The 23,993-nt window shown below is 60.3% G+C and overlaps 1 protein-coding gene across 7 annotated transcripts; it reads right to left on the bottom strand.

Moving 5' to 3' along the window:
- Positions 1 to 98: 98 nt before the first annotated feature.
- On the bottom strand, positions 99 to 23,993 carry CROCC (ciliary rootlet coiled-coil, rootletin). 7 transcript variants are annotated; one of them, XM_056331119.1, is made up of 36 exons: positions 23,785 to 23,993; positions 22,694 to 22,961; positions 21,062 to 21,213; positions 20,052 to 20,237; positions 19,891 to 19,974; positions 19,716 to 19,807; positions 19,464 to 19,629; positions 18,861 to 18,967; positions 18,552 to 18,758; positions 18,380 to 18,476; positions 17,634 to 17,729; positions 17,317 to 17,463; positions 17,022 to 17,221; positions 16,169 to 16,330; positions 15,539 to 15,683; positions 14,475 to 14,843; positions 13,560 to 13,753; positions 13,357 to 13,484; positions 12,209 to 12,360; positions 11,907 to 12,008; positions 11,696 to 11,830; positions 10,851 to 10,982; positions 10,537 to 10,775; positions 9,802 to 9,961; positions 9,558 to 9,725; positions 8,453 to 8,789; positions 7,634 to 7,761; positions 7,440 to 7,560; positions 5,771 to 5,928; positions 5,490 to 5,693; positions 5,196 to 5,390; positions 4,966 to 5,115; positions 4,109 to 4,267; positions 2,580 to 2,711; positions 2,031 to 2,201; positions 99 to 1,956 (listed from the first exon to the last, which is right to left on the bottom strand). In XM_056331119.1, exons 3-36 carry the CDS (start codon positions 21,194 to 21,196, stop codon positions 1,906 to 1,908), a joined length of 5,409 nt encoding a protein of 1,802 aa, XP_056187094.1. In that variant the 5' UTR covers positions 21,197 to 21,213; positions 22,694 to 22,961; positions 23,785 to 23,993; the 3' UTR covers positions 99 to 1,905. The 7 variants fall into 7 exon arrangements, with proteins under 7 accessions (XP_056187094.1, XP_056187091.1, XP_056187097.1 ...); XM_056331116.1 differs by having other exon boundaries at positions 21,062 to 21,172; XM_056331122.1 differs by having other exon boundaries at positions 2,031 to 2,156; positions 21,062 to 21,172.

Genomic DNA, 23,993 nt, shown 5'->3' with positions numbered 1-23,993 from the left:
TGGGTTCTGATTTTTTGGTGGATTTCTGACTTTTGGGGAAGATTTCAGATTTCTTTGGAGGGGGGCTGATTTTTTGGGAAGGGTCTAACTTTGGGGGGGGGGGGGGGTTGCTGCTGATTTAAGTGATTCCCAGTCATCCAGCCCCGTGCACAGGAGGAAGGGCTGTGGATGATGGTTTTGGGGTGTTTTCAGGGTGTTTTGGGGCTTGTAAAATAGCTGATTTTGGAGTAGTTGGGGGAAATAGTGCAGCTTGGGGGGGGCTTAGTTTGGGGGGGGTGTCTTATAGAAAAAAGTGCTGTATAGAGGCATTTGGGGCACGTTTCCGAGTCTCACAGAAGCTGCTCTGTGGTTTGGAGGGTTGATGCTGGGGTGTTGCCTCGTTCCCCTATAGAAAAGGGGGGAGGAGGGGGCTCTGCAGTGTTTAGGGCTCAGGTTCCCCTATAGAAAGAGGGTTGGGGTCTGGGTCACTTATAGAAAATAGTTTGGGCTTTAGGGGTTCGGCGTGGGGAGTTTCTCCAGGTCCCTCACAGGGAATTGTGTTGTGGTCGTATATAGTGAACAGCGCTCTTATATAGCATGTTGCTTATATATATATATATAATATATATATATATCCGTTCTCTTATATAGCATATAGCTCATATAGGATGCACCTGTCAGTATCTAGTTCTCATACAGCATGTAGCGTGCAGTTCCCTTACGCAGCATGTAGCCCATATAGGATACAGTTCTCTTACATACTGTGCAGCTGGCATGTACAGCATTCAGCTCCTCCCTATAGCATGCAGCTCTTATGCAGCACCTATATCGCATATACAGCTCTGGGTGTAGCTCCCATATAGCACGTGGTTCTCTTGTATAGTGTGCAACCCCTATAGCATGCAGCTCTCGGTATCTAGTTCTTATATGGGGTGGAGCTTGCTTATATAGTGTGCAGGTCATATAGGATATAGTTCTTTTATATACTGTGCTGCTCTCTTACACCACGTGTGCAGCCTCCAGCTCTTTCAGCATGTAGTTCTCTTCTATAGCGTGCAACCCAGATAGCGTGCAGCCCTCTTTATATTGCACCTGCTCATATATAGGGGGCAGCTCTATAAGGTGTATACCTTTACACAGGGGGCAGCTCTCTTTTTATAGCATGTAGCTCTTACAGAGGCTGCAATTCTCTTATCTACAGCCCTATAGCATACCCCTCTCTTAGAGAGTGTGGATGCAGCGCGTGGTCCTTACATTTTCCAATTCCCTTACAGAAAGTTGCCCGGGGTGGGCTTCCCAGTTCACGGGCTGGGGAGCACGTGGGAGGGCAGTGGCACCCCAGCACGGTGCTGCTTCATGGCCCCGGTGCTAATAATAATAAAAATAATTTATTTATTAGTATTTCTTAATATTTATTCCTTGCTATTTACTGTTGATTGCTGTTATTTATTATTAATTTGTTATTATTTATTATTCATTTGCTATCATTTAGGGACCTGAATCAAGCCTTGCGCCCCAGCAGACAGCCATTTGGGCATCCCCAAAACACCCCCCACCCCAAAAACCACCGCCCTAGAGCAGGTGTGTTTTTGTAGAAAAAAGGGAAAAATGAGTGTCGAGGTTGTGAGGCGGGAGGAGCATCACGATAAATCAAGTGGAATATATACAGGGTTCTCCTGGGGCTAAAAAAATCAGTATTTCCAAACTTTTTGTTAAAAATCGCAATAGAAAAATGGGAAAAACTTCCCCTCAGGTCCCAACCTATCCTGAAAATACACGAGTGGCATCATCTCATTGGTAAAGTGCACGGTTTTGCTTGAGAAAAGGGAATGATGAGGTGAAAATCGATGTGTGTGTTGAGGCGGGGGGCTGGGGCCACTGACCCCCACCCGTGAGCTGAGTTGTGCTGGTCTCGGGGAGGGCGGGCTAGATGGTGCTGGGGTGACGGTGCAGCTCCTGCCCCTTCAGCAGCGCCATCTGCAAGGGGGGGGAGATGGGGGTCGCAACAAGGAGGGGACATGGCCCGTGCCCCCGTGTCCCCGCCCCCTCACCTGCTCCTCCAGGCCACGGTGGCGATGCTGCGGCGCTGGCTGGGTGATGCGCAGGCGGTCCAGCTCCCGCTGCAGCGCCGCGGTGGGCGCGGGGCTCAGGGGCGACGGGGGCTGCGGTGCCGGTGCCTGCCCAGGGGTGCCAGTCATCCCACAGCTGGTCACTGGTGGGCCCTGCACTGGGAGGGGTGCCCGCAGGAGCCCAGCACCATCCCAGTACAAAACACCAGCATCTTTCCAAACTGGGATGAGCCCAGCCCTGCCCCAGTGCAAGCACCAGCATCCTTCCAAACTGGGATGAGGCCAGCACCATCCCCGTGCAAACACCAGCATCCTTCCAAACTGGGATGAGCCCAGCACCATCCCAGTGCAAGCATCCTTCTGAGATGGGAAGCACCCCAAAAACAGCCCAGCACACTCCCAGTACAACCCTCCAAGCAAGCTGGGACGAGCCCCCGGAGCACCCCAGCACCCTCCTGCTGCCAAGCGAAGGGTGCAGCGAGCAGGCAGCACCCCGGGGTGCCCCCCCCCCCCCCCGCCCCCAGCACCCACCTGCAGCAGCTGGATGCGCTGCCGTGCCCGCGCCAGCTCCCGCTCCGCCGTGCCCAGGGCACGAGCCAGGCCGCCCTTCTGCGCCTCCAGCCGCAGCGAGTCCTCCCGCGCCCGCAGCGCCTCCCGCTCCGCCTGCGGGATGGGGATACAGGGATGGGATGGGATGGGATGGCACCACGACGCCACACACAGTGCCACGTGCCCAGCATCACAGGTTACAGACATATATATTACAGGTATACAGCGTATAATGCATATAGCGCCTGTAACATATAGCAGGTGACATAAAGAATAATTCTAGCAGCAGAAAAAAATACACATTTTACCTATAAAATGTAGCAGATTATATATCTAAAACCTATAGCAAGTAACATATGTGTGTATATAGGTATATACGCAATACACATACTACATATAAAATGTATATTTTTAGAATATGTATATACAGATAATACATATATTTGCTGTATTTTATATGTAAAATATATATATTACCTGTGATAATATATTTATATGTGCTATATATAAAACCTATCTGCTGTATCTTAGATGTGCTACACATAAAGCCTATAGCAGCTAGTATATATATTACATATAAAATATAGCAAACATTATCTGCTATATTGTATACATACTATATATAAAACCTATAGCAGCTAGTGTATATATGTATAACATATAAAATATAGCAAACATATCTGCTATATTGTGTATGTGCTATATATAAAACCTATTGCAGGTAATATATATTACATATAAAGTATAGCATATATAGAGAGCACAAAGTATAACAGATAACATATATAAAAAGTACAGCAGGTAACATAAATATTCACTATTTTTTATACGTAAGATATTACCTGCTATATTTTATAGGTGCTATATATAAAAACCATAACAGGTAATATATATATTTTACATATAAAATATGGCATATAGAGAAAGCACATATGAAATGCAGCAGATATAATATATAAAAAATATAGCAGGCAATATATGTGTCTTACATATAAAATATGGCATAGAGAGAGCACATATGAAATATAACAGATAATATATAAAAACTATAGCAGGTTATATATATCTTACATATAAAATATAGCAAATAATGTATATGTGCCATATGTAATACAGCAGGTAAGATAACATAAAAAAAGTACAGCAGGTAATATATATATCTATAAAATACAGCAGATAATAATATATAGTACCTATAAAATACAGCAGGCTATAAATAAAAATATAGCAGATCTATTTTATCTCTATTTTACATATAAAATACAGCAGAAAATAAATATAAAAATACAGCAGATTAAAAAAATACTCTATTGTATATATTTATATGCAAATATATATATTTTAAGTGCCATAGACCTTACGCGTAGCGGAACAGCGTGCAAGATATGTATAAACACCCTATAGCTGAGCCGGGCTCGGGGCTTTACGCTCAACCTGCACCCCCAGTGCTGCCTCCTGCTGCGCTGGGTGCCAGCCCCCGCGGCCCCCAAGGGTGCTGCCCGCGGCCTCACCTTCTCCAGGGTCCTCCTCAGGGCGCTCCTGTCCTTCTCCAGGCGCAGGGCGACGCGCTCGGCCTCCCGCCTCTCGCCCTGCGTGCGGGCCAGGGCGCGCTGCAGGCTGCCCACCCGCTGCTGCAGCCCCCCGTGCTGCTGCTGCTGCTGCCGCAGCGCCTGCACCGGGGGTCAGCCAGGGCCCCCGCCACGGTGGGGTAAGGGGTGCTGGGGGGCGGCAAGGGAGTGGTACAGGGGGGCAGGAGGGTGCTACAGTGGGGCAAGAGGGTGCTTGGTGCTGCACGGGGTCAGTAGGGTGCTGGGGGGCAAGAGGGTGCTACAAGGGGCAGTAGGGTGCTGGGAGGGCAAGAGGGTGCTTGGTGCTTCATGGGGTCAACAGGGTGCTGGGGGGGGTAAGAGGGTGCTACAAGGGGTCAGTAGGGTGCTGGTGCTGCATGGGGTCAGTAGCATGCTGAGGGGGCAAGAGCATGCTACAGGGGAGCAGTAGGGCGCTGGGGTGTCAGTAGGGTGCTTGGTGCAGTGTGGGTGCTGGAGGGGGGGCAAGAGGGTGCAATAGGGTGCTGGCAGGGGGCCAGAAGGGCGCTGGTGTTATAAGGGGGCAATAAGGTGCTGTAGGGGGGTGGGAAAGGGTGCAGGGGATGCAGAGGGGCAAGAGGGTGCAGGATGTTGCATGGGGCGCGTGCAGGCAGCAGGGTGCTGGGGGGGGCAGAAGGGTGCTGGTGCTATATGGGGGCAATAGGGTGTAATGGGATGCAGGGGAGGGGGCAATAGAGTGCTACGTGGGGCATGCAAGAGGGTGCAGGGTGCTGCATGGGGGCAAAGGATGGCGCATGTGGGGTGCAGCCACCCCCGCTCACCTCCTGCTGCTGCCGGACCTGCGCCTCCAGCTCCTCCTTGCTCCGCTGCAGCACCTCCTGCTCCTCCCGCAATCCCTGCAGCTGCTCCCGCAACGCTCCCTTCTCTTCCCGCGCCTCCGCCAGCGCCTGCCGTGCCACCTCCAGCCCCTCCTGGCATGGAGGGGACCCCCCCAGTGACCCCTACGCCAAGACACCCTGGTGTCACCCCACCCCAGGGTGTCCACTCCCACCTGCAGCGCCCGCCGGTCCAGCTCGCCAGCGGCCAGGGCGTTCTGGAGCTGCAGCAGCTGCTCATGGACCACGGGGACATCGGCCAACGCTGCCGTGCTCGGTGCATCGTCCTTTGAGCCACTCTCCGCCAGCACCGCGCTCAACCGCTCCATCGCCAGCTGCAAAGCTCCGGCGCGCTGCTCGCTCTCCGCCAGCTAGACCCCAAACCATAGCAAAATTAAATATAAGCGTTACCAAAAAAAAAAAAAAAAATTATCTGTCCAATGGGGATTTGGAAGAATTAGCGTGGATACTTGTTTCTGGAGCAGCTCAGCACGGTCCTGCATCGCCCGTGCCTCCGCTTGCCGCTCGCCCAGGGCCAGCCGTGCCCGCTGCAGCTCGCCCTCCAGCACCCGCTGCTGCAGCTCCAGCCGGGTGCTCCGGCTCTCCGCCACCTCCAGCCGCCGCTTGGCATCCTGCAGCTCGGCCTCGCTGGCTCTCACCGCGCTCAGCCTCTCCTGCAAGGCACGGGGTGGCTGGCACACAGCAGGAGAGGGGCAGGATGCGGCCCCCCCACCCCCATGGCGATGCCCACCTGGGCGGCTCGGCGTTCGCCCTCGGTGGCATGCAGGCTCCGTTCCAGCGTCGCCACCTTCTCCCGCAGCGCCCGCCGCTCCCGCTCGCCCCGCCGCAGCGTCTCCTCCTGCAGCAGCAGCGTGGCCTGGGTGCTGCTCAGCTCCGTGCTGCGACGCCCTGCCAGAGCCACCCCACTGTCACCCACCTCCCCAGAGCATCCATGGGGGATGCACAGGGGAGTTCCAGCGTTACTCGGGTCGATGAGGGATGCAAAGAGGTTTTACCATTTTACTGGGATTTATGAAGGCTGCACAGGGGGGTTCTACCAGTTTTAGTGGGATTTACAGGTGGTTGCATGGGTCTTTTATCAATTTTATTGGGCTTTACAGGGGATGCACAGAGGGTTCTACCAGTTTTAGTTGGGTTTACAGTGGTTGCATGGGAATTTTATTGGGGTTTTCAGGGGGTGCACAAGGGGTTCTACCAGTTTTAGTTGGGTGTACAGGGGATGCGTGGGTCTTTTATCAATTTTATTAGGGTTTACAGGGGATGCGCAGGGGATTTACCAGTTTTACTGGGGTTCACGGGCGATGCACGGGGAGGTTTACCAGTTTTAATGGGGTTCACGGGCGATGCACGGGGGCTTTTACCAGTTTTAATGGGGTTCACGGGCGATGCACGGGGGCTTTTACCAGTTTCACTGGGGTTCACGGGCGATGCACGGGGGCTTTTACCAGTTTCACTGGGGTTCACGGGCGATGCACGGGGGCTTTTACCAGTTTCACTGGGGTTCACGGGCGATGCACGGGGGCTTTTACCAGTTTCACTGGGGTTCACGAGTGATGCACGGGGGCTTTTACCAGTTTCACTGGGGTTCACGGGAGATGCACGGGGGCTTTTACCAGTTTCACTGGGGTTCACAGGCGATGCACGGGGGCTTTTACCAGTTTCACTGGGGTTTATGAGGGATGCACGGGGGCTTTTACCAGTTTCACTGGGGTTCACGGGCGATGCACGGGGGCTTTTACCAGTTTCACTGGGGTTCACGAGTGATGCACGGGGGCTTTTACCAGTTTCACTGGGGTTTATGAGGGATGCACGGGGGCTTTTACCAGTTTCACTGGGGTTCACGGGAGATGCACGGGGGCTTTTACCAGTTTCACTGGGGTTCACAGGCGATGCACGGGGGCTTTTACCAGTTTCACTGGGGTTTATGAGGGATGCACGGGGGCTTTTACCAGTTTCACTGGGGTTCACGGGCGATGCACGGGGGCTTTTACCAGTTTCACTGGGATTTATGGCTCTGCACAGGGGCTTTTACCAGTTTCATTGGGATTTATGGCTCTGCACAGGGGCTTTTACCAGTTTTACTGGGGCTTACAGGGGACGTAGAGGGGCTTTACCCATTTTATTGGGGTTTACAGGCGATGTGTGGGGGCTTTTACTGGGTTTACTGGGCATGCATAGGGGTTTTACTGGGGTCCATGGGAGGTTTACTGATTTTAGCAGGATTTTGGGGTCGTGCATGGGGGAAATCCCACCAAGCATGCTGCAGCCCCAAGCAGCATCGCCACCCTCCCCATGCCTGTTTCCCCAAAAGCTCCCGCTCGCCAGCGAGGCGCCAGCATGGGACAAATCACCCCAAACCCCACGATTTGGGGGGGGATTCCCCACAAAAAAACCATCACCTTCCTCGCTCTCAGCCACCAGCTTCTGGAGCTGCTGCGCCCGGGCACTGGCGCTGTCCCGCTCCTCCTCCACCTCCTCCAGCTGCCGGCCCAGGGTGTCCACCTGCACCCGCAGCTCCTCCTGGGGTGAGAAAAAGGGGTGAGAAAGGGGCTTTTTGGGGATGGGGGGAGGGCAGGGGAAGGGGGAGGTGTACCCGCTCCCGCTGCGCATCCTGCAGCTCGCGCAGGAACTCCCGCAGGGCTGCCCGCACCGCCTCGGGCTCAGCCGCTGCATCGGGGTCCGGGGATGAGCTGGGGCTCCCCGACCCCCCTGGTCCCTCACCTGTATGGAGACAAACAGGGTGGGTGGCATGGGGACAATGGGGCGCAGCACCCAAGGGAGGACCAGAAGCTGGAGTGGGATGCGCTGCAGTGGGATGCACCCGTGGGACACAGGGGACCCCTAGGGATGTAAGAAATGGAGTAATGGGGTGATGGGGGACCCCAGGGATGGAGAGGATACAGCAACAGGGTGATGGGGTGCAAAGGACGGCACACAGGGTGATGAAGATGCAGGGGACAGAGTAATGAGGTGATGGGGGACCCCCAGGGATGGAGCAATGAGATATAGGGGACCCCCAGGGAAGCAGAGGATGGAGCAGTGGGGTATGGGGGATACAAGAGATGGAGCAATGAGATATAGGGGACCCCCAGGGAAGCAGGGGGTGGAGCAGTGGGGTATGGGGGATACAAGAGATGGAGCAATGAGATATAGGGGACCCCCAGGGAAGCAGGGGGTGGAGCAGTGGGGTATGGGGGATACAAGAGATGGAGCAATGAGATATAGGGGACCCCCAGGGAAGCAGGGGCTGGAGCAGGCAGTGGGGTATGGGGGATACAAGAGATGGAGCAATGAGACTTGGGGGACCCCCAGGGAAGCAGGGGCTGGAGCACAGCAGCGGGATGCACTGCAGCAGGATGAACCCCTTTCCCCTAAGCACGGGCTGGGGCACCGGGGGTCCCCAAGGACTCACCCTTGCCCGGGGAGCCAGCCTGTGCCCGGCCGATGCCCATGGTACGGCGCAGGGCGGACTGGAGGCCTCCCAGGCGGGTTTCAGCAGCGCGGCGTAGTGCCTCGCCACGGGCCAGCTCAGCTTCCAGTCCCTGTGCCCGACCCTCGGCCGCGCTCAGGCGCAGGCTCAGCTCGGCCGCTTCCCCACGCGCCGCCTCCACCTTCAGCTGCAGGTTGCGGGCATCAGCCAGCAGCTTTTTCTCATTGCCCCGAGCCTCCTCCAAGCTGCGGGCCAGGTCCTTCTCTCGCTGCCGAAATTCGCCCTCCGCCTCTGAGAGCCGCCGCTGCAGGTGCTGGAGCTGGGAGGGGTTGGGTGGGAAGGGGGTGATGGGGAGGGGTGAGGTGCAGGGTGCGGAGCGGGTGATGGGGTGCAAGGGATGGAGCACAGGGTGATGGAAATGCAAGATGGAGCAACGGGGTGATGGGGACCCCCAGGGATGCAGGGGATGGAGCAATGGGGTAACAGGGATGCAGGGGATGGAGCAATGGTGTGATGGGGACCCCCAGGGATGCAGAGGATAGAGCAATGGGGTGATGGGGACCCCCAGGGATGCAGGGGATGGAGCAATGGGGTGATGGGGGACCCCCAAGGATGGAGCTTGGGACTCCCAGGGATGCAGGGGACACAGAAACGGCATGATGCGGATGCAAGGGCTGGAGCAACAATGTATGGGGACCCCCCCAGGGATGCAGGGGATGGAGTGGTGGGGTGATGGGGACAAGCAGGGACATCAGGCCCAGAGCAAGGGGGCAATGGGGGTGCAAGGGACCACCAGGAATGCAGGGCAGAGAGCAGGGGGCAATAGGGACACAGGGGACTGAGCAGTGGGGCAACAGGGACACCCAGGGGCATGGCATCAAGCAACAGAATAGTGGGGACACCCCAGGGCCACAGGATACCAATTACAGGGGTGACGGGGATGCTTGGGGACAGCAGGCACCAACTACAGGGTGAGAGGACAGGGACACCTAGATACACAGGGTACCAAGCTATGGGGTGCTGGGGACACTTTGGGATGCGGGACACCGAGCAACAGGGTGTTGGGAACCCTTGGGGACTCTCCCACCTCCTTCCTGGCGGCCTCCGTGCCAGCCTCGCTCTCTGCCACCTTCTGCCTGAGGCCGAAGGCTTCGCGGCGGCTCTCCTCCTCCCGCTGCTCCTCCAGGGCCACGCGTGCCTGCAGGTCACCCACCTCCTTGCTCCTCTTGCTGTTCTCGCTGTCCAAGTCCTTCACCTGCCCAAGAGGGAGATGAGGGTGATTTGGGGGCACCCTGAATGGGTGGGAGGGTCCCCACCATCCTCCTCCTCACCTGCCGGCGCAGCTCCTGCAGCTCACGGCGGGCGTCAAGGCGGGCACGCTCCAGCTCCCGCAGGGTTGCCCGCAGCTCCGTCACCTCCCGGTCTGCCGCCGCCCGCCCATCCTCCACCAGTGCCAGCCGCTGCTCCTTCTCCTCACTGGCATGCTTCAGGCTGCGGGAGGGGGGAGAAGGGGCTGGCATCACCCCCCGGGGGCATTGCACTGGCCCCAAGCATCTCCCAGCTTGGGCAACTCCCCATCCTGAGCATCGCCCTTCAAAGGCATCACACCATCCCCTGCATCCCCCAATTTGAGCAGTCCCTTGGCCCGACCATCACCCCAGCCCTGAGCACCCAAAATATCGCACCGCCTCACACATGCCCTGATCTAGAGCATCGCCCCATCCCCTGCATCTCCCAACTTCGGCATCCCATTATCCTGAGCATAACCCCAACCTCGAGTATCGTCCCATTCCCTGCATCTCCCAACTTGGGCATCCCACTATCCTGAGCATCACCCCAACCCCCAGCATCACCCCATCCCCTTGTCCCAAGCATCACCCCATTGCCCTGCATCTCCCAACTTGGGCATCTCCTTCTCTCGAGCATCGCCCCATCCCCTACATCTCCCAAGTTGGGCATCCCACTATCCTGAGCACCACCCCAACCCCCAGCATCACCCCATTGCCCTGCATCTCCCAACTTGGGCATCCCACTATCCTGAGCATCACCCTGACCACCACCCTCACCTGATGCGCTCGCCCTCGGCACGCCGCAGTGCAGCCCGCAGCTCCTCGTTGGAGCGCCTCAGGGCCTCCTTCTCCCTGGCCTCGTCTCCCAGCGCCCGGCGTGCCTCCTGCACCTGCCGCCGCTGTGCCTCCCGGCCCTCCCGGCTCTCCCGGGCCTCCCGCTGCGCCTCCAACAGCTCCCGCCGCCCCGCCGCCCGTGCCTCCGCCACCAGCCGCAGCTGCGCCCGCGCCTCCTCCGCCTGCAGCCGGGGTGCCTGGCGTTAGGGGGGATATCTGGGGGGGTGGGAAGGTGTCTGGGGTGGGAGGGTGTTCACCTCTCGCAGGGCAGCATCCCGCTGCTTGGCCGCCACCATCACTTGGTCACGGAGAGTCTTCGCCTCCCGCTCATGGGCCACCGCTGTCTCCTCCGCCTGCACTCGCAGGCTGCGCAGTTCTGCTGCCAGGCTCTGGGGGGGGGGGTGTGGCACGACACCCTGAGTTCCCACCACCACCACCCCCGGGCAGCGTAGGGGTCCCAGCAGGGGGGGATTGCAGTGGGGATGGTGCAGGAATGGGGATAAGGATGCTTGGGTACCACAGGCGAGCATCCCCCCCCCCATCACCAGGGTCTTGCAATGGGGAGAGGGGGGGGCTGCAATGGAGGGGGTCACTAGGGGGACTGCAGGTTGGAGGGGTGTGGAGTGGGCCTTGCAATGGCAGGGGTGAGCCTTGGGCATTGGGGTTTGCAATAGGGGGGTGCCCAGGCACGGGGGGCTTGCAGTGGGGGGCTGCACCCAGGCATATGTGGGCTTGCAATGAAGGGGGGGCGGGGCAGGGGGGATGCCCAGGCATGGGGGTTTGCAATGGGGGGCCCATGGGGGATGCCCAGGCATGGGGGTTTGCAATGGGGGGGCCATGGGGGTTGCCCAGGCATGGGGGTTTGCAATGGGGGGGCCATGGGGGATGCCCAGGCATGGGGGGTTGCAATGGGGGGGCCATGGGGGATGCCCAGGCATGGGGGTTTGCAACCTGGGGGGGAGCCATGGGGGATGCCCAGGCATGCTTAGGCATCGGGGGTTGCAACAAGGGGGGATGCCCAGGTATGGGGGCTTGCCGTGGGGGCCACACGGGGCTCTGTGCCATTCTGGGGGGGGGTCCCAAGACATCCCCCCACACACACCTGCTCCTTCTCCTGGTGGCCGCTGACCTCTCGTCGCTGCTGCTCAAGCTCAGCCGTGGCCTCGGCCAGGCTCTGCTGCAGCCCCCCCAGGGTCTCCGCCAGTGCCGCCCTCTCCTCCTCCTGTAGCGCCAGTGCCTGGGGGGCACGTGGCTCAGCCGGGGGGGGCGGGGGACACCAGAGCTGGGACTGGGGGGACACTGGGGCCACCCACCTGCTGCTTCTCGCTCTCGCACTGCTGCCGCACCACCGCCAGCTCAGCTGCCAGCTCCTCCTGCTCCCGCACCAGCCGCCCCCGCTCCGCATCCAGCTCCTCCTGCTCCCCCCAGAAGCACTAGTGAACCCCCCAAAAATCTACATCGTGCCCCAAAAATCAGCATCACGCTCCAACAATCAGCATCGCGCCCCCCAAATCAGCATGGCACCCCAACAATCACCATTGCACTAGAGATAAATCACCATTGCACCCCAAAAATCAGTATTGCACCCCAAAAATCTGTGTCGCCCCATGCCTACCTTCTCGCGCTGGAGGCGGTCGAGCTCGTCCTGGTGCGCATCGCGGGCGCTCTGCAGGGCCACCGTCACCGCCGCTGTCTCGGCCGCCGCCACTGCCTGCCGCCGCACCTCCAGCTCCTGCTCCCGCTCCTGCCGCACCGCACCCAGCTCCGCTGCGGGGACCCCCCATCAGTGGGGACCCCCAAGGAGGGCAAAGTTGAGGGGGGGGGGGGGGGGGGGATGCGGTGGCAGAGGAGGGCTGGTCCTGGCCCTGTTGCAGGTAGATGGAGACGGAGACGGGGGGACGGAGACGGGGGGACGGAGACGGGGGGACGGAGACGGGGGGACGGAGACGGGGGGACGGAGACGGGGGGATGGAGACGGGGGGATGGAGACGGGGGGATGGAGACGGGGGGATGGAGACGGGGGGATGGAGACGGGGATGGAGACGGGGGGATGGAGACGGGGGGATGGAGACGGGGGGATGGAGACGGGGGGATGGAGACGGGGATGGAGACGGGGATGGAGACGGGGGGATGGAGACGGGGGGATGGAGACGGGGGGATGGAGACGGGGATGGAGACGGGGATGGAGACGGGGGGATGGAGACGGGGATGGAGACGGGGATGGAGACGGGGGGATGGAGATGGGGATGGAGACGGGGGGATGGAGACGGGGATGGAGACGGGGGGATGGAGACGGGGATGGAGACGGGGATGGAGACGGGGGGATGGAGACGGGGGGATGGAGACGGGGGGATGGAGACGGGGGGATGGAGACGGGGGGATGGAGACGGAGATGGAGACGGGGGGATGGAGACGGAGATGGAGATGGGGGGATGGAGACGGAGACGGGGATGGGGGGATGGAGACGGAGACGAAAATGAAGATGGAGACAGGGATGAAGATGGGGATGAAGATAAGGATGAGGATGGGGATGGACAGGGGGATGAAAATGAAGATGGAGACAGGGATGAAGATGAGGATGGATGGGGATGGAGATGGGGATAGGAATGAAGATGAGGATAAGGATGAAGACCAAGATGGGGATGAGGCTGGACGGGGATGACAAGAAGGAGGATGAGGCTGGATGGGGACGGAGAGCTATAGGGACGGCTGGGTGGGGATGGCAGAGGTGGCAGGGATGGAGCGGGGACCAGGACCCCTCACCCTCCAGCACCTCCTTGGCCTGGAGCAGGGTCCGGCCCTCGGCCTCCAGCTGCTGGTTGCGGGTGCTGAGCTGGGCGAGCTGCTGCTGCAGCTGGAAGACGCTGCTCTCCAGCCCCTCCTTCTCCGACCTGCCCGAACACCCACCATGCTCAAACGCTGGGTGCGGGGTGGGGGCAACACCTCACCCCACCACCAGCACCCACCTGAGCCCAGCCGCCTCCTGGGCCCGATCCTGGCCATGGCGCTGGGCGGCAGCGAGCTGGACGGCCAGGCTGGCCCCCTCCTTGGCCAGCCCCTCGCGGGCCCGGCTGAGCCGCAGCAGCTCCCCCCGCAACCGCTCCTGCTCCCCCCGAGCCTGCGCCAGCGCCTCACCCGCTGCGCTCTGCTCCTGCGCCGCCTGCGGGGTACGGGCTGTCGGCGGCACCCCACCGCCCCAGCACCCACCCGCCCTCCCAGTGACACCAGGCACCCTCCCAGTTGCTCCATGCATCCACCACGGTCCTCCCAGTTAGTTAGTCTATGCATCCTCCCAGTTACCCTGTGCACCCTCTCCATGCCTCCCAGTGGCCCCACTCAGCCTCCCCAGCATCCTGCCAGTTAGCTTGTCCATCCGACCCAGCCCTTCCAGTTCCCTCATGCACCCTCCCCACTTCTCCCAGTTCCCCTATGTACCCTCCCCATCCCTCCCAGTCATCCTCTTCACCCTCCCAGTTGCATTGTGCATGCTTCTCATCCCTCCCAGTTGCCCCATGCACACACTTTTCCCCACCAATTGCCCCACGCACTCTCCCAGTTACCCTGTGCACGCTCCCCCTCCTCCCAACTGCCTCCTGCACCTTCCCCATCCCTCCCAGTTGCCACATGCACCCTCTTCACCCTCCCAGTTGCCCCAAGCACCTTCCCCACCCCTCCCAGTTGCCCCGTGCACCCTCTCTGCCCCTCCCAGTTGCCCCGAGCACCCTCCCCGCCCCTCCCAGTTGCCCCGAGCACCCTCCCCATCCCCCCATTACCCTGTGCATGCCCCCACCTCCACCCGTTGTCCTCCTGCCCCATCCCAGATGCCCCGTGCAGCATCCCTATCCCTCCCAGTTGCCCCAAGCGCCCTCCCAGTCACCCACCTGCCCCAGGTGCTGGCGCAGGCGCAGCTGCTGGCCCCGCAGCACCCGCAGCTCTGCCCGCAGCCCCCGGCAGCCCTCCTCGGCCGCCCTGCGTGCCCGCTCCAGCCCCTGCCGCTCGGCCGCCCCAGCCCGGCGCCCCTGCTCCAGCCGCCCCCGCAGCAGCGCCAGCTCCTGCCCCAGCTCCCGCGTCCGGATGCGGCCGCTCTCCCGCTCCTCTTCCAGCCGTGCCAGGGTCCGGCTCAGCTCCGTCTTCTCCCGCGCCAGCCCGGCCGCCAGCTCGCTAGTCTTGGCCAGGGCATCCCGCAGCCGGGCCTCTTCGGCTGCCGCTGCCCGCTGCGCCGCTGCCAGCACCCCACAGCTCCCCTGCGCCTGCCGGGTGACCACAGACAGACACGGGGAGGGGTGGATGGACAGGGTGATGCTCACGGGTGCGTGCGCCGGCATGACGGACAGGGATAAATGTGTAGGGATGGATGGACAGATGGACAGGGACAGCCAGGCAGGGAGGGACAGACAGATGGACAGGCAGGATGCACAGGGATTAACGTGCAGGGATGCGTGCACGGACAAACGGACAGGGCAAAACAGATGGACTCTGCGTCATGCCTGCACCGCTGCAGCACCCGCTGCATGGGGTTGAGCCTGTTCCTTATGGCGTTGCACCCGCTGCCTTGTGGCAGGGGTAAGCCTGCTGCACGGGTGTTGCACCCACTGCATGGAGGGGGTTGCACCCACTGCACGGGGTTGTACCTGCCGCACAGGGTTGCCCCCGCTGCAGGGGTTGAGCCTGTTGCTTATGGCTTGCACCCACTGCCCTATGGCAAAGCTAAGCCTGCTGCATGGGGTTGCACCCACTACATGGGGTTGCACCCGCTGCATGAGGCTGCACCCGCTGCCTGCTGGAGCTGCACCCGCTGCGTGGCAATTGCACACTGCAGGGGGTTGCACCCACTGCATGGGTTGAGCCTGTTGCTTGCGGGTTGCACCCACTGCATGGGAGCGAGCCTGCTGCACGAGGGTGCACCCACCGCTGGGGGCCACGAGGTGGGGAGGGGGGCACCCACCTTGCTCAGCGCCTCAGTCAGCGCCTCCTGCTCACCCCGTGCCACCTCGGCCTCCAGTGTGGCCCGGCTCAGTGCCTCCCGCGCCTCCAGCAGCTCCTGCTGCGCCCCGGCCCGCTGCGCCTCCAGCTCCTCCAGCTGCTGCTGGCTGCCAGCACCCATGGGGGCACCCACGGGGAAGGGGGGGGTTGCGGTACCCACGTGGGGGGGCACTGCAGCACCCCCTGTTTTGCAGCACCCACTGCAGATTTGCACCCCACCCTTTGGAGGGGTGGCAGCGCCCACCTCGGGGAGAGACCCTGGGGGGCAGGTCAACACCCACGCAGGTTTTGCAGCACCCACTTGGTGGCAGGAAGTTGCAGCACCCAATTTGGAGGGGGAAGAGGTGGCAACACCCATATGGGGGGGCTTCAGAGGGACCCACTGAGATTTTGCAGCACCCACGTGGTGGGGGGGTGCAGCACCCAGCTGGGGGGGGGAATTGCAGCACCCAGATTTGGGGGGAGGTGGGAGGGGACCTACTGCAATTTTGCAGCACCCGCTTGGGGAGGGGGATGATGCAGCACCCACTATCTTGCAGCACCCACCCATGGCCCCCCCAGCCCTGTGATCCCCCCAACCCCGTGCCCCCACCTGTGCTCCAGCTGCTGCCGGGCGGCCTCGGCGGCGCGGGCGGCCTCATCCCGGGCATCCTCCAGCCCCTCGCCCCAGCGCTGCAGCTGCGCCCGCTCCTGCTGCAGGGCACCTGCCCGCTGCTGCTCCCCCGCCAGCGCCTCCTCCGCACGCAGCCGGTCCCTGCCAGACAGACAGACAGACAGACACGGGGAGGGGTGGATGGACAGGGTGATGCTCACAGGTGCGTGCGCCGGCATGACGGACAGGGATAAATGTGTAGGGATGGATGGACAGATGGATAGGGACAGCCAGGCAGGGAGGGACAGACAGATGGACAGGCAGGATGCACAGGGATTAACGTGCAGGGATGCGTGCACGGACAAACGGACAGGGTGAAACAGCCAGGGATGGATGCACAGAGAGGGAAGGGTGCGCAGGGATGGATGGACAGACAGACAGGCCAGGGGGATGGATGGACAGAGAGACAAGCTGATGCACGGGGACAGATGGACATGCAGAAACACACAGGGAGAGATGCAAAGGGATGGAGGGATGGACAAACAGACAGGCCAAGAAGCACAGGGGAGGACACACCAGGCCAGACAGGGAAAGATGCAAAGGGGCAGACAGACAGACATGCCAGGATACGCAGGGACAGACAGGCATGCAGCAGGACACAGGGAAAGATAAAAAGGGATGGATGGACGGACAGACATACTGGCCAGGACGCAGAGGGATGGATGTGCAGGGACACACCGGGCTGGACGGACAGACAGATGGATGGGTCAGCACACACAGGGACAGACGGACACACGGATGCAAGCACAGGGCCAGCCACGCAGGGATGGACACACAGACAGACAGTGGGTACCTGCGCAGGACTTCAGCCTCGGCGCGCAGGCGGGCCACCTCGCACAGGGCCTCATCCTGCGCCCGCCGGCAGCCCCCAGCCTCGGCACTGAGCTGCTCCAGCTGCCGCTCGAGGGTCCTCAGCCTCTTCTCACTGTCCTCCAGCTCCCGCCGCAAGCTCCCAGCCACCTCCTGGCTGGCCTCTGCCTGGCTGCGGGCATCCTGGGACGGGGGAAAGGTCGGGGGGGTCAGACTTCATCATCATCATCATCATCATCATCATCCTCCTCCTCCCCCCACAGCCCCCTGGCACTCACCTGCAGCTGGAGGTGGCGGTGGCGCAGGGCGGCGTGCACAGCGGCAGTGGCAGTGCTGGGTGAGAGACTGCGGCGAGGGGACGTGGAGGGACACGGGGAGGACTCCCGGGGTGGCGGTGGCTGCTCGGGGTCATCTGCCAGCACCGCCTGCGAGGAGAGGGTCTGCCCTGTCACTGGGGGGAAACTGAGGCAGGGAGGGGGAAAACCGAGGCAAGGAGGGGGAAACTGAGGCAGGGAGGCGGGGAAGGGGGAAACCGAGGCGGGGAGGGGACCCTCCTGGCTACAGGGCATGGGGAGGACCAGGGAGTGCCCAGCACCTGGGTGATATCCTGCAGCGTCTGATGGAGCAGCTCCACCTCCGAGCGCAACGTCTCCACCTCTGCCAGCGATGGCTCCTGGGCGCGTGAGGCCTCCTACAAACCCCCAGCACAGCATCAGGCATGGCCAGCGCACACAGGGCATCGCAGCCCAGCATGCATCACCCCCCAGCACGCATCACGTGTCGCACCACAGCATGCATCATGCCCCAGCACGCATCAGGCATCATGCTCTGGCATGCATCATACCCCGGTGTGCATCGTGCAATGCACCCCGCTGTGTGTCGTGCATGGCGCGCCGCTGTGCAGAGTTTAGCATGCATCATGCCCTGCTGAGCATCAGATCCTGGCATGCACTGCGCTGCAGCACAGCCCGTTCATCACCCCCTGCGGTGCAGCCCAGCCCCGCATACATAGCGCTTTGCATCCAAGCATGCGCTGCACCCCGGCATGCATCATGCATCGCACCTCTGCGCAGTGTGCATCGTGCCCCTGCATGCGTTGCACCCTGGTGTGCATCATACATCACGCTCTAGCGTGCAGCATGGCTCAACGTGCATCGTGCACTGCACCCTGACATGCCTCATAGCTTGGCACGCATCCTGCCCCACCGAGCACCACAGCTTGGCATGCATCACATCACGGTGTGCGCTGTGCATTGCAGCTTGGCATGAACCGCGGGCCATCTTTGCACCCCCAGACGCGGCACGCATCCCACCCCGACCCTCATCACGCCCTGCGCTTACCAGGTTTTGCAGCTGCAGGGTCAGCGCCTGCACCGCCTGCTCCTTCTCCTCATCCTCAGCCCGCAGGCGCTCCAGGGCTGCCACCAGCTCCGCCAGCCTGCACCAAAGCACCCAGCAGCAGCAGGACCCTCCAGAGCCACCCCCCTCTGACCCCCCCCAAACCCCCCCTTACCTGGCTCCGAGGGCGGCTTTCTCCAGGTCGGTGTCCCGTGCCCGTGCCGCCAGCTGTTCCTCCAGCTGTGCCAGCCGCATCGCCTGCTTCTCCCGCACGGCACCCGCCTGGCTCTCAGCCAGCCGCAGGTTGGCAGCCAGGTGCAGGCAGGCGGCGTGGGCAGCCCTGCCAGTCCGCGACGCCTCGTGGCTCAGCTCCGACAGATCCCTGCAGCATCAGTTGGGAGACACAGGATCGGACCCCAGGCCAGCCCTGGGGAGCCGGTGGTCCTTGGGGATCCTCCAAGAGCCTCGCTGGGACCCTCCTGACCTCTCAGTGGTGGCTTTCATCTCCCCGAAGTGACGCCTGAAGGCCACCACCTGCCTCCAGAGAGTCAGCAGCCGGCTGTGCTCGTTGCTGAAGTAGGTGTTGAAGGACTGCCAGCGGGATGGAGCCGCGTCGGCTGCCGGACGGGGGCTGCGAGGTCCTCTGCCTCACCCCCCCGCGCAGCATCCCACCTCCCCTGGCCTCCCATCCCTCTGCCCTCTGGTCCCCAAATCTCGGTGAATGCCCGCACAGTCCTCCAGAGCCAGCAGCCCCTCACCCCCATTCCCTTCCACCCGCCAGACAGGGAGAGGGGGGACAGCCTCGGCCTCGCATCACCCTCCCATCATGTGCCACACCCCCTGCACCCCAAAATCCTTCTCTGTGCAGCATCTCCCATGGCTCCGCATCCCTCCCCACATCCCTTTCCATGCCACGTCCCTCTGCCTCGCATCCCTCTCCCCACCACATCTCCCACAGCCCAGCATCCCTCCCTGCATCCCTTTCTGTGCCACATCCCCCTGACTTGCATCCCTCTCCCTGTGACCCCCTGTTCTGCTCCCTGCTGGATCCCTGAGCCCCCCCTGCATCGCGCCCCCCCCCCCAGACCTCCTCCTCGCGCCTCCACTCTGCCTCCCGCTGCTCCAGCTCATCCCGCGCTCGTGCCCAGTCGGCCGTCAGCTTGCGGATGTCCTCGCTCAGCGCCGCGTTGGCCACATTGGCTTGTTCCAGCTGCTCCCGCAGCATCGAATTCACCTGCACCAGGCTGCTGCTCCTGTCACGGGGGGGGGCACACATGGCCGAAGCATCAGCGTCACCTCGGGGGGGGGGTCCCGCAGCTCCCTGGGGACTCCTGCTCACCTCTGCTGCTCCTCTTCCAGCCGGATCAAGGCATTCTCCAGCTCATTGCTGCTCTCCTCCTCCGGCTGGGAGCTGCTTGCATCCAGCTGGCTCTGCAGGGACATCAGCCCCCTCATCACCACCCCAGTTTGGGGGTGGGGGCAGGGCAGGGGACACCCCCAAAACTCTCCCTTACTGTCAGCCTCTCCTGCTCCAGCTCCGTTGCCTTCTCCAGCAGCTGCTGCTCCACTTCTCCACATTTCTTCTTATACTGCAACAACTGCGCAGAGGGGACGGGGTGGGTGACACCAAGTGGGGGGGCCCAAAATGTCCTTGTGTACCCCCAGAAGGCTTTACCTTGGCTTGGAGCTTCTGCACCAGCTGGGCTTGCCGCTGCTGGCCCTCCTGGTACGCCTGCAGCTTGCGCTTGTAGGCGGCTTGTTCCTCCTCCAGCAGCCGCCGCAGCTCGATGTTGTGCTGCGCCAGGCTCCGGCTTTCCACCGCGTCCCGCTCACCCGTCTCCAGCCGCAGGGTTTGCTCCAGCTGGGATGGAGTGGGGTGGGGGGATAGGGGAGATCCTGGAACACCCCCTGCACCCACAGGGCTGCTACATCCCCCTCAGCACCCACTGAGCATCCTCTGACTTCACTCGCAATGTCCCATCCCAAAGCCATCGCTTTGGGTTGGTCCCACAGCAAACCCCCATACAGTCAAAGCTAAGATCTCCCCAAATTCTGCATCTCCCCGTCTCTGCACGCACAGGAAGGGGATGATTCGGAAATTTTGGGGGTTAAAAATATTCCAACTTGGAATCTGAGGGTTCAGCAAAGCCCCATCCCAGTTTGCAGTGGGCTGGCTGATGGATAAAGGATCCTTGGGCACAGCAGCGCCCATTCGCCTTGGGGTATTTTCCTGATATTTGCTTTTTTTTGTAAATAACCAGGCACAAACAGAGGGGCTGCCCCCCAAATCCGAGCAGCCCCTCAACTTGGGTCTCCCCAGGAGCCACATTCAGCATCTGGCTGCTGCCCAAAGGCCTTTTTAATTCCCCCGTTGCCACGGTAAAGGGATGCAAAGTTGAAAGAAGCCCACGGGATGTGTGTGTGTGTGTCCTGCTTCCTGAAAAGCAGTGGGATAAAGGGATGGGTGTGCTTTGAGCATCCCACAGGACAAGCCCCGGCAAGCCAGGACGGGTCCGGACAAGCCGGGCGCATGGCACTGAAATCCCCATCGCATCAGCACGTTGCAAGATGCTGCAGCATCTCCCACTCGGAGCATTGCATTGGGAATGCAAAGGTTCCAGCTTGCATCACCTTGGTTTTGGGGTTAAAAAGGGTGGGTTTGGGTTAATCCAGCAGGTGACTCACCCGCTCACTGATGGCGTTGTACTTGATGGCCAACTCATCCCGTTCTGCCCGGCTCTGAGCCAGCAAGTCCTCCACACGCGACAGTTCCTGCTGCAGGATGCGGTTCTCCTCCTGGAGGGACAGCAGCGAGGACATGGCCCCCGCGACGGCCGCTGCGGGACGGGGACGGGGCTCAGGGCAGCTCCGGAAAAACAGCGGGATGGGGATCCGGCCCCGGGATGGGGATCCGGCCCCGGGATGAAGCTAAGATGCCCTTTTGCTACCAAAAGCTGCTTTGTTCCTTCAGCAGGGAAGGGGGCTGGGCTGAGCCTTCCCCACGTGCTGGGCCAAGGCCACGAAAAGCATTTCCCCCACCCAGCTGCAAACGCTGCATCCCCTGCACCCCAGACATGCTGAGCGATGCAGTCTGCAGTGGCAAAACTGCTGGAATGTGAAGCTGCAATCGCAAGACCGCTGGAAATTTACAGCCGCCATCGCAAAAACTCTGCGACTTTGTAGATGCAACTGCAAGGGCTGCAGATCTGTGTTTGCGATTGCAAGACCGCTGCAGAATTACAGTTGCAATTGCAAGAACACTGCAGCTTTGTAGTTGCAATCACAAAATCGAGGCAAAGCTGCATTTGTGATGGCAAAAGCACTGCAGGTTTATAGTTGCAGTCACAAAACTGCTGCAAATCCACAGCAGCAACTGCAAGACCGCTACCAAATTGTTTGCGATTGCAAGGCTGCTACAGATTCATGGCTGCAGTCGCAAAATCACTGCAGATTTGCAGTTGCCATCACAAAACAGAATTATACGTGCAGAATTATAGTTGCAAATGTAAGACCGCTGCAAATTGGTGTTTGTGATCACAAACCCACTGCAGATTTATAGCTGCAATCACAGAACTACCGCAAATTTGTCATTATGATCACAAGTGCGCTGCGGATTTGCAGTTGCTGTCCCAAAACTGCTGCGGATTTGCAGTTGCTGTCCCAAAACCGCTGCGGAGTAGCGGCTGCAATCACAAAACTGCAACTTTAAAGTTGCTACTCGCAAAACTGCTGTCGTTTTGCAGACGCAATTGCAACACCCCCCCAGTTTTGCAGACGCAATTGCAAACCCCCCCCCCCAGTTTTGCAGACGCAATTGCAAACCCCCCCCCCCAGTTTTGCAGACGCAATTGCAACCCCCCCCCAGTTTTGCAGACGCAATTGCAACCCCCCCCCAGTTTTCCAGGCACAACTGCAACCCCCCCCCAGTTTTCCAGGCAAAACTGCAACACCCCCCCAGTTTTCCAGGCACAACTGCAACCCCCCCGTTTTGCAGCTGCAATTGCAACCCCCCCGTTTTGCAGCTGCAATTGCAAACCCGACAGTTTTGCAGTTGCTCTCACAACCCCCCTGCAGTTTTACTGTTGCTGCCGCCAAACCTCTACAAATTTACAGCTGCAACCACAAAACCGGTGCAGATTTACAGTTGCAATCGCAGAACCGCTGCAGGTTTCCAACGTGCGATCATGACACTTGCAAAAACCCACCGCCAAAGTGCCATTTGCAATGGGCCCCCCCCTGCCCCCCGCCCTTGCCACGCTGTGGCCGCTCCCGCGAGAGCAGTGGCCAGTTCCCGTTGCAGGAGGGGGGACCCCCCACCTCAACCACAGCCTCCGCCGTGGGCTCCGCTTCACTCATGGGGTCCCCGGGGGGGGCCCGCCGAGCCCGTTGCACCCCCTTGCCGTGGCCTCCTTCTCCCAAAGCCCCTTTTCCTGGGATTTTGGGGGCTCTGTATCGGCTCGTCGCCGGAAAGCGGATGCGTGGTCGGGATTAGCCTGAAATCTTGGCCTTCCCCTCACTGTGTGACGGCGAGAGCGGGGACCCTCCTCTTCCTGGCCACCTCGGGGGTCCCAATGCCTCCGGGAGGCTGCGAACAGCAACGTTTTAGCATCCACCACCAAAAAAAATATCAGCGAATATTCCCCCGGCCCAGCAGGGCTTTGTACATAAACAACCAACAAGGCTCTGAGCGAGAGGGGAATGAGCAAAATCAAGGAAAACATTAAAAAAAATACCAGTGCCCGGCGCTTCCCCATGCCCAAAATCGGTGGAAATGTGCTTACTTCGCCGTGCTGTCCCCCCCCCGGCAGGATGGTGCTGGCTCCCACCAGGGAAAGGAGCTCCTCGGAGAGAGTAAGCCAGCCCTTTCGTTAAGCTCTATACTCATTAAGCTCATTAAAGCCCAGGGGTTTGCTCTGGCAGGAAAAGCTTTGGGGTGGAGCATGCCAGGGTTGCTATGGGGCAAAGCAGCATTAAACAACCGCCTGGGGACGTGTCCCCTCCCCGCAGCCACCCCAGGGTGACAAATTTTACCCCCTGGGGTGATTAAGGACTTTTTGCCCCCACCCCAGATGGAAAGCCACTGGTAAATCCCTAACTGGAGCTCCAAATCCTCTGTGCTGGTGGTTGGAGGCATCCCTGCTCCCAAAATAAATCACAGATCTGACCCCGAGCCACCCTCTGCCAGGGAAATGCCCCCCCCCCGCAGCCGGGGCAGCACGCTGTCTCACCCCAAAGAGCCACTGATTAATGCTGAGGAGGAGACAGTGCCAGCACCAGCTGATGGGATTGAGGATTTATGGCGTCTGGGGTCCCCCCAGCCAAGTGGAAGCTGACACGAGGCTCACCCCAAGTGTTAGGGACACAAGAACCCTCATTTCCCCCCTCCCCCCCGCGATTCCTTGCCTTACCTTCCCGGCCCAGAGTTCTTCCCAAGCATAAAACCACTGCTAAGCAACAAGCGTCTGTTGTGCTTTGCTGTCCGACACTGTCTCCTCAACACCAGCAAGGAGGGTGAACCACAAAAGCTCATCACAGGCCCTCCGAGCCTTTAAGGAGGCAGGTAAAAAAATTCTTATTTGGCATCAAAACCATTTTATTACTCGCTTTGAAGCATTAT

The sequence above is a fragment of the Falco biarmicus genome, chromosome 3, assembly GCF_023638135.1.
Source record: "Falco biarmicus isolate bFalBia1 chromosome 3, bFalBia1.pri, whole genome shotgun sequence".
NCBI lineage: Eukaryota > Metazoa > Chordata > Aves > Falconiformes > Falconidae > Falco > Falco biarmicus.
Note: the sequence above shows the minus strand (reverse complement) of the source record. Positions and strands in the feature narration are given on the sequence as shown.

Excerpts from the sequence above, each read along its gene's own strand:
- CROCC (XM_056331116.1), bottom strand. The coding sequence starts at position 22,732 with ATGAGTGAAGCGGAGCCCACGGCGGAGGCTGTGGTTGAG. Across the intron at positions 21,173-22,693 it reads CGGCGGAGGCTGTGGTTGAG|GAGGAGAACCGCATCCTGCA; the intron begins GTGGGGGGTCCC and ends CTGTCCCTCCAG. Across the intron at positions 9,962-10,536 it reads GCCGAGGGCGAGCGCATCAG|CCTGAAGCATGCCAGTGAGG; the intron begins GTGAGGGTGGTG and ends CCCCTCCCGCAG.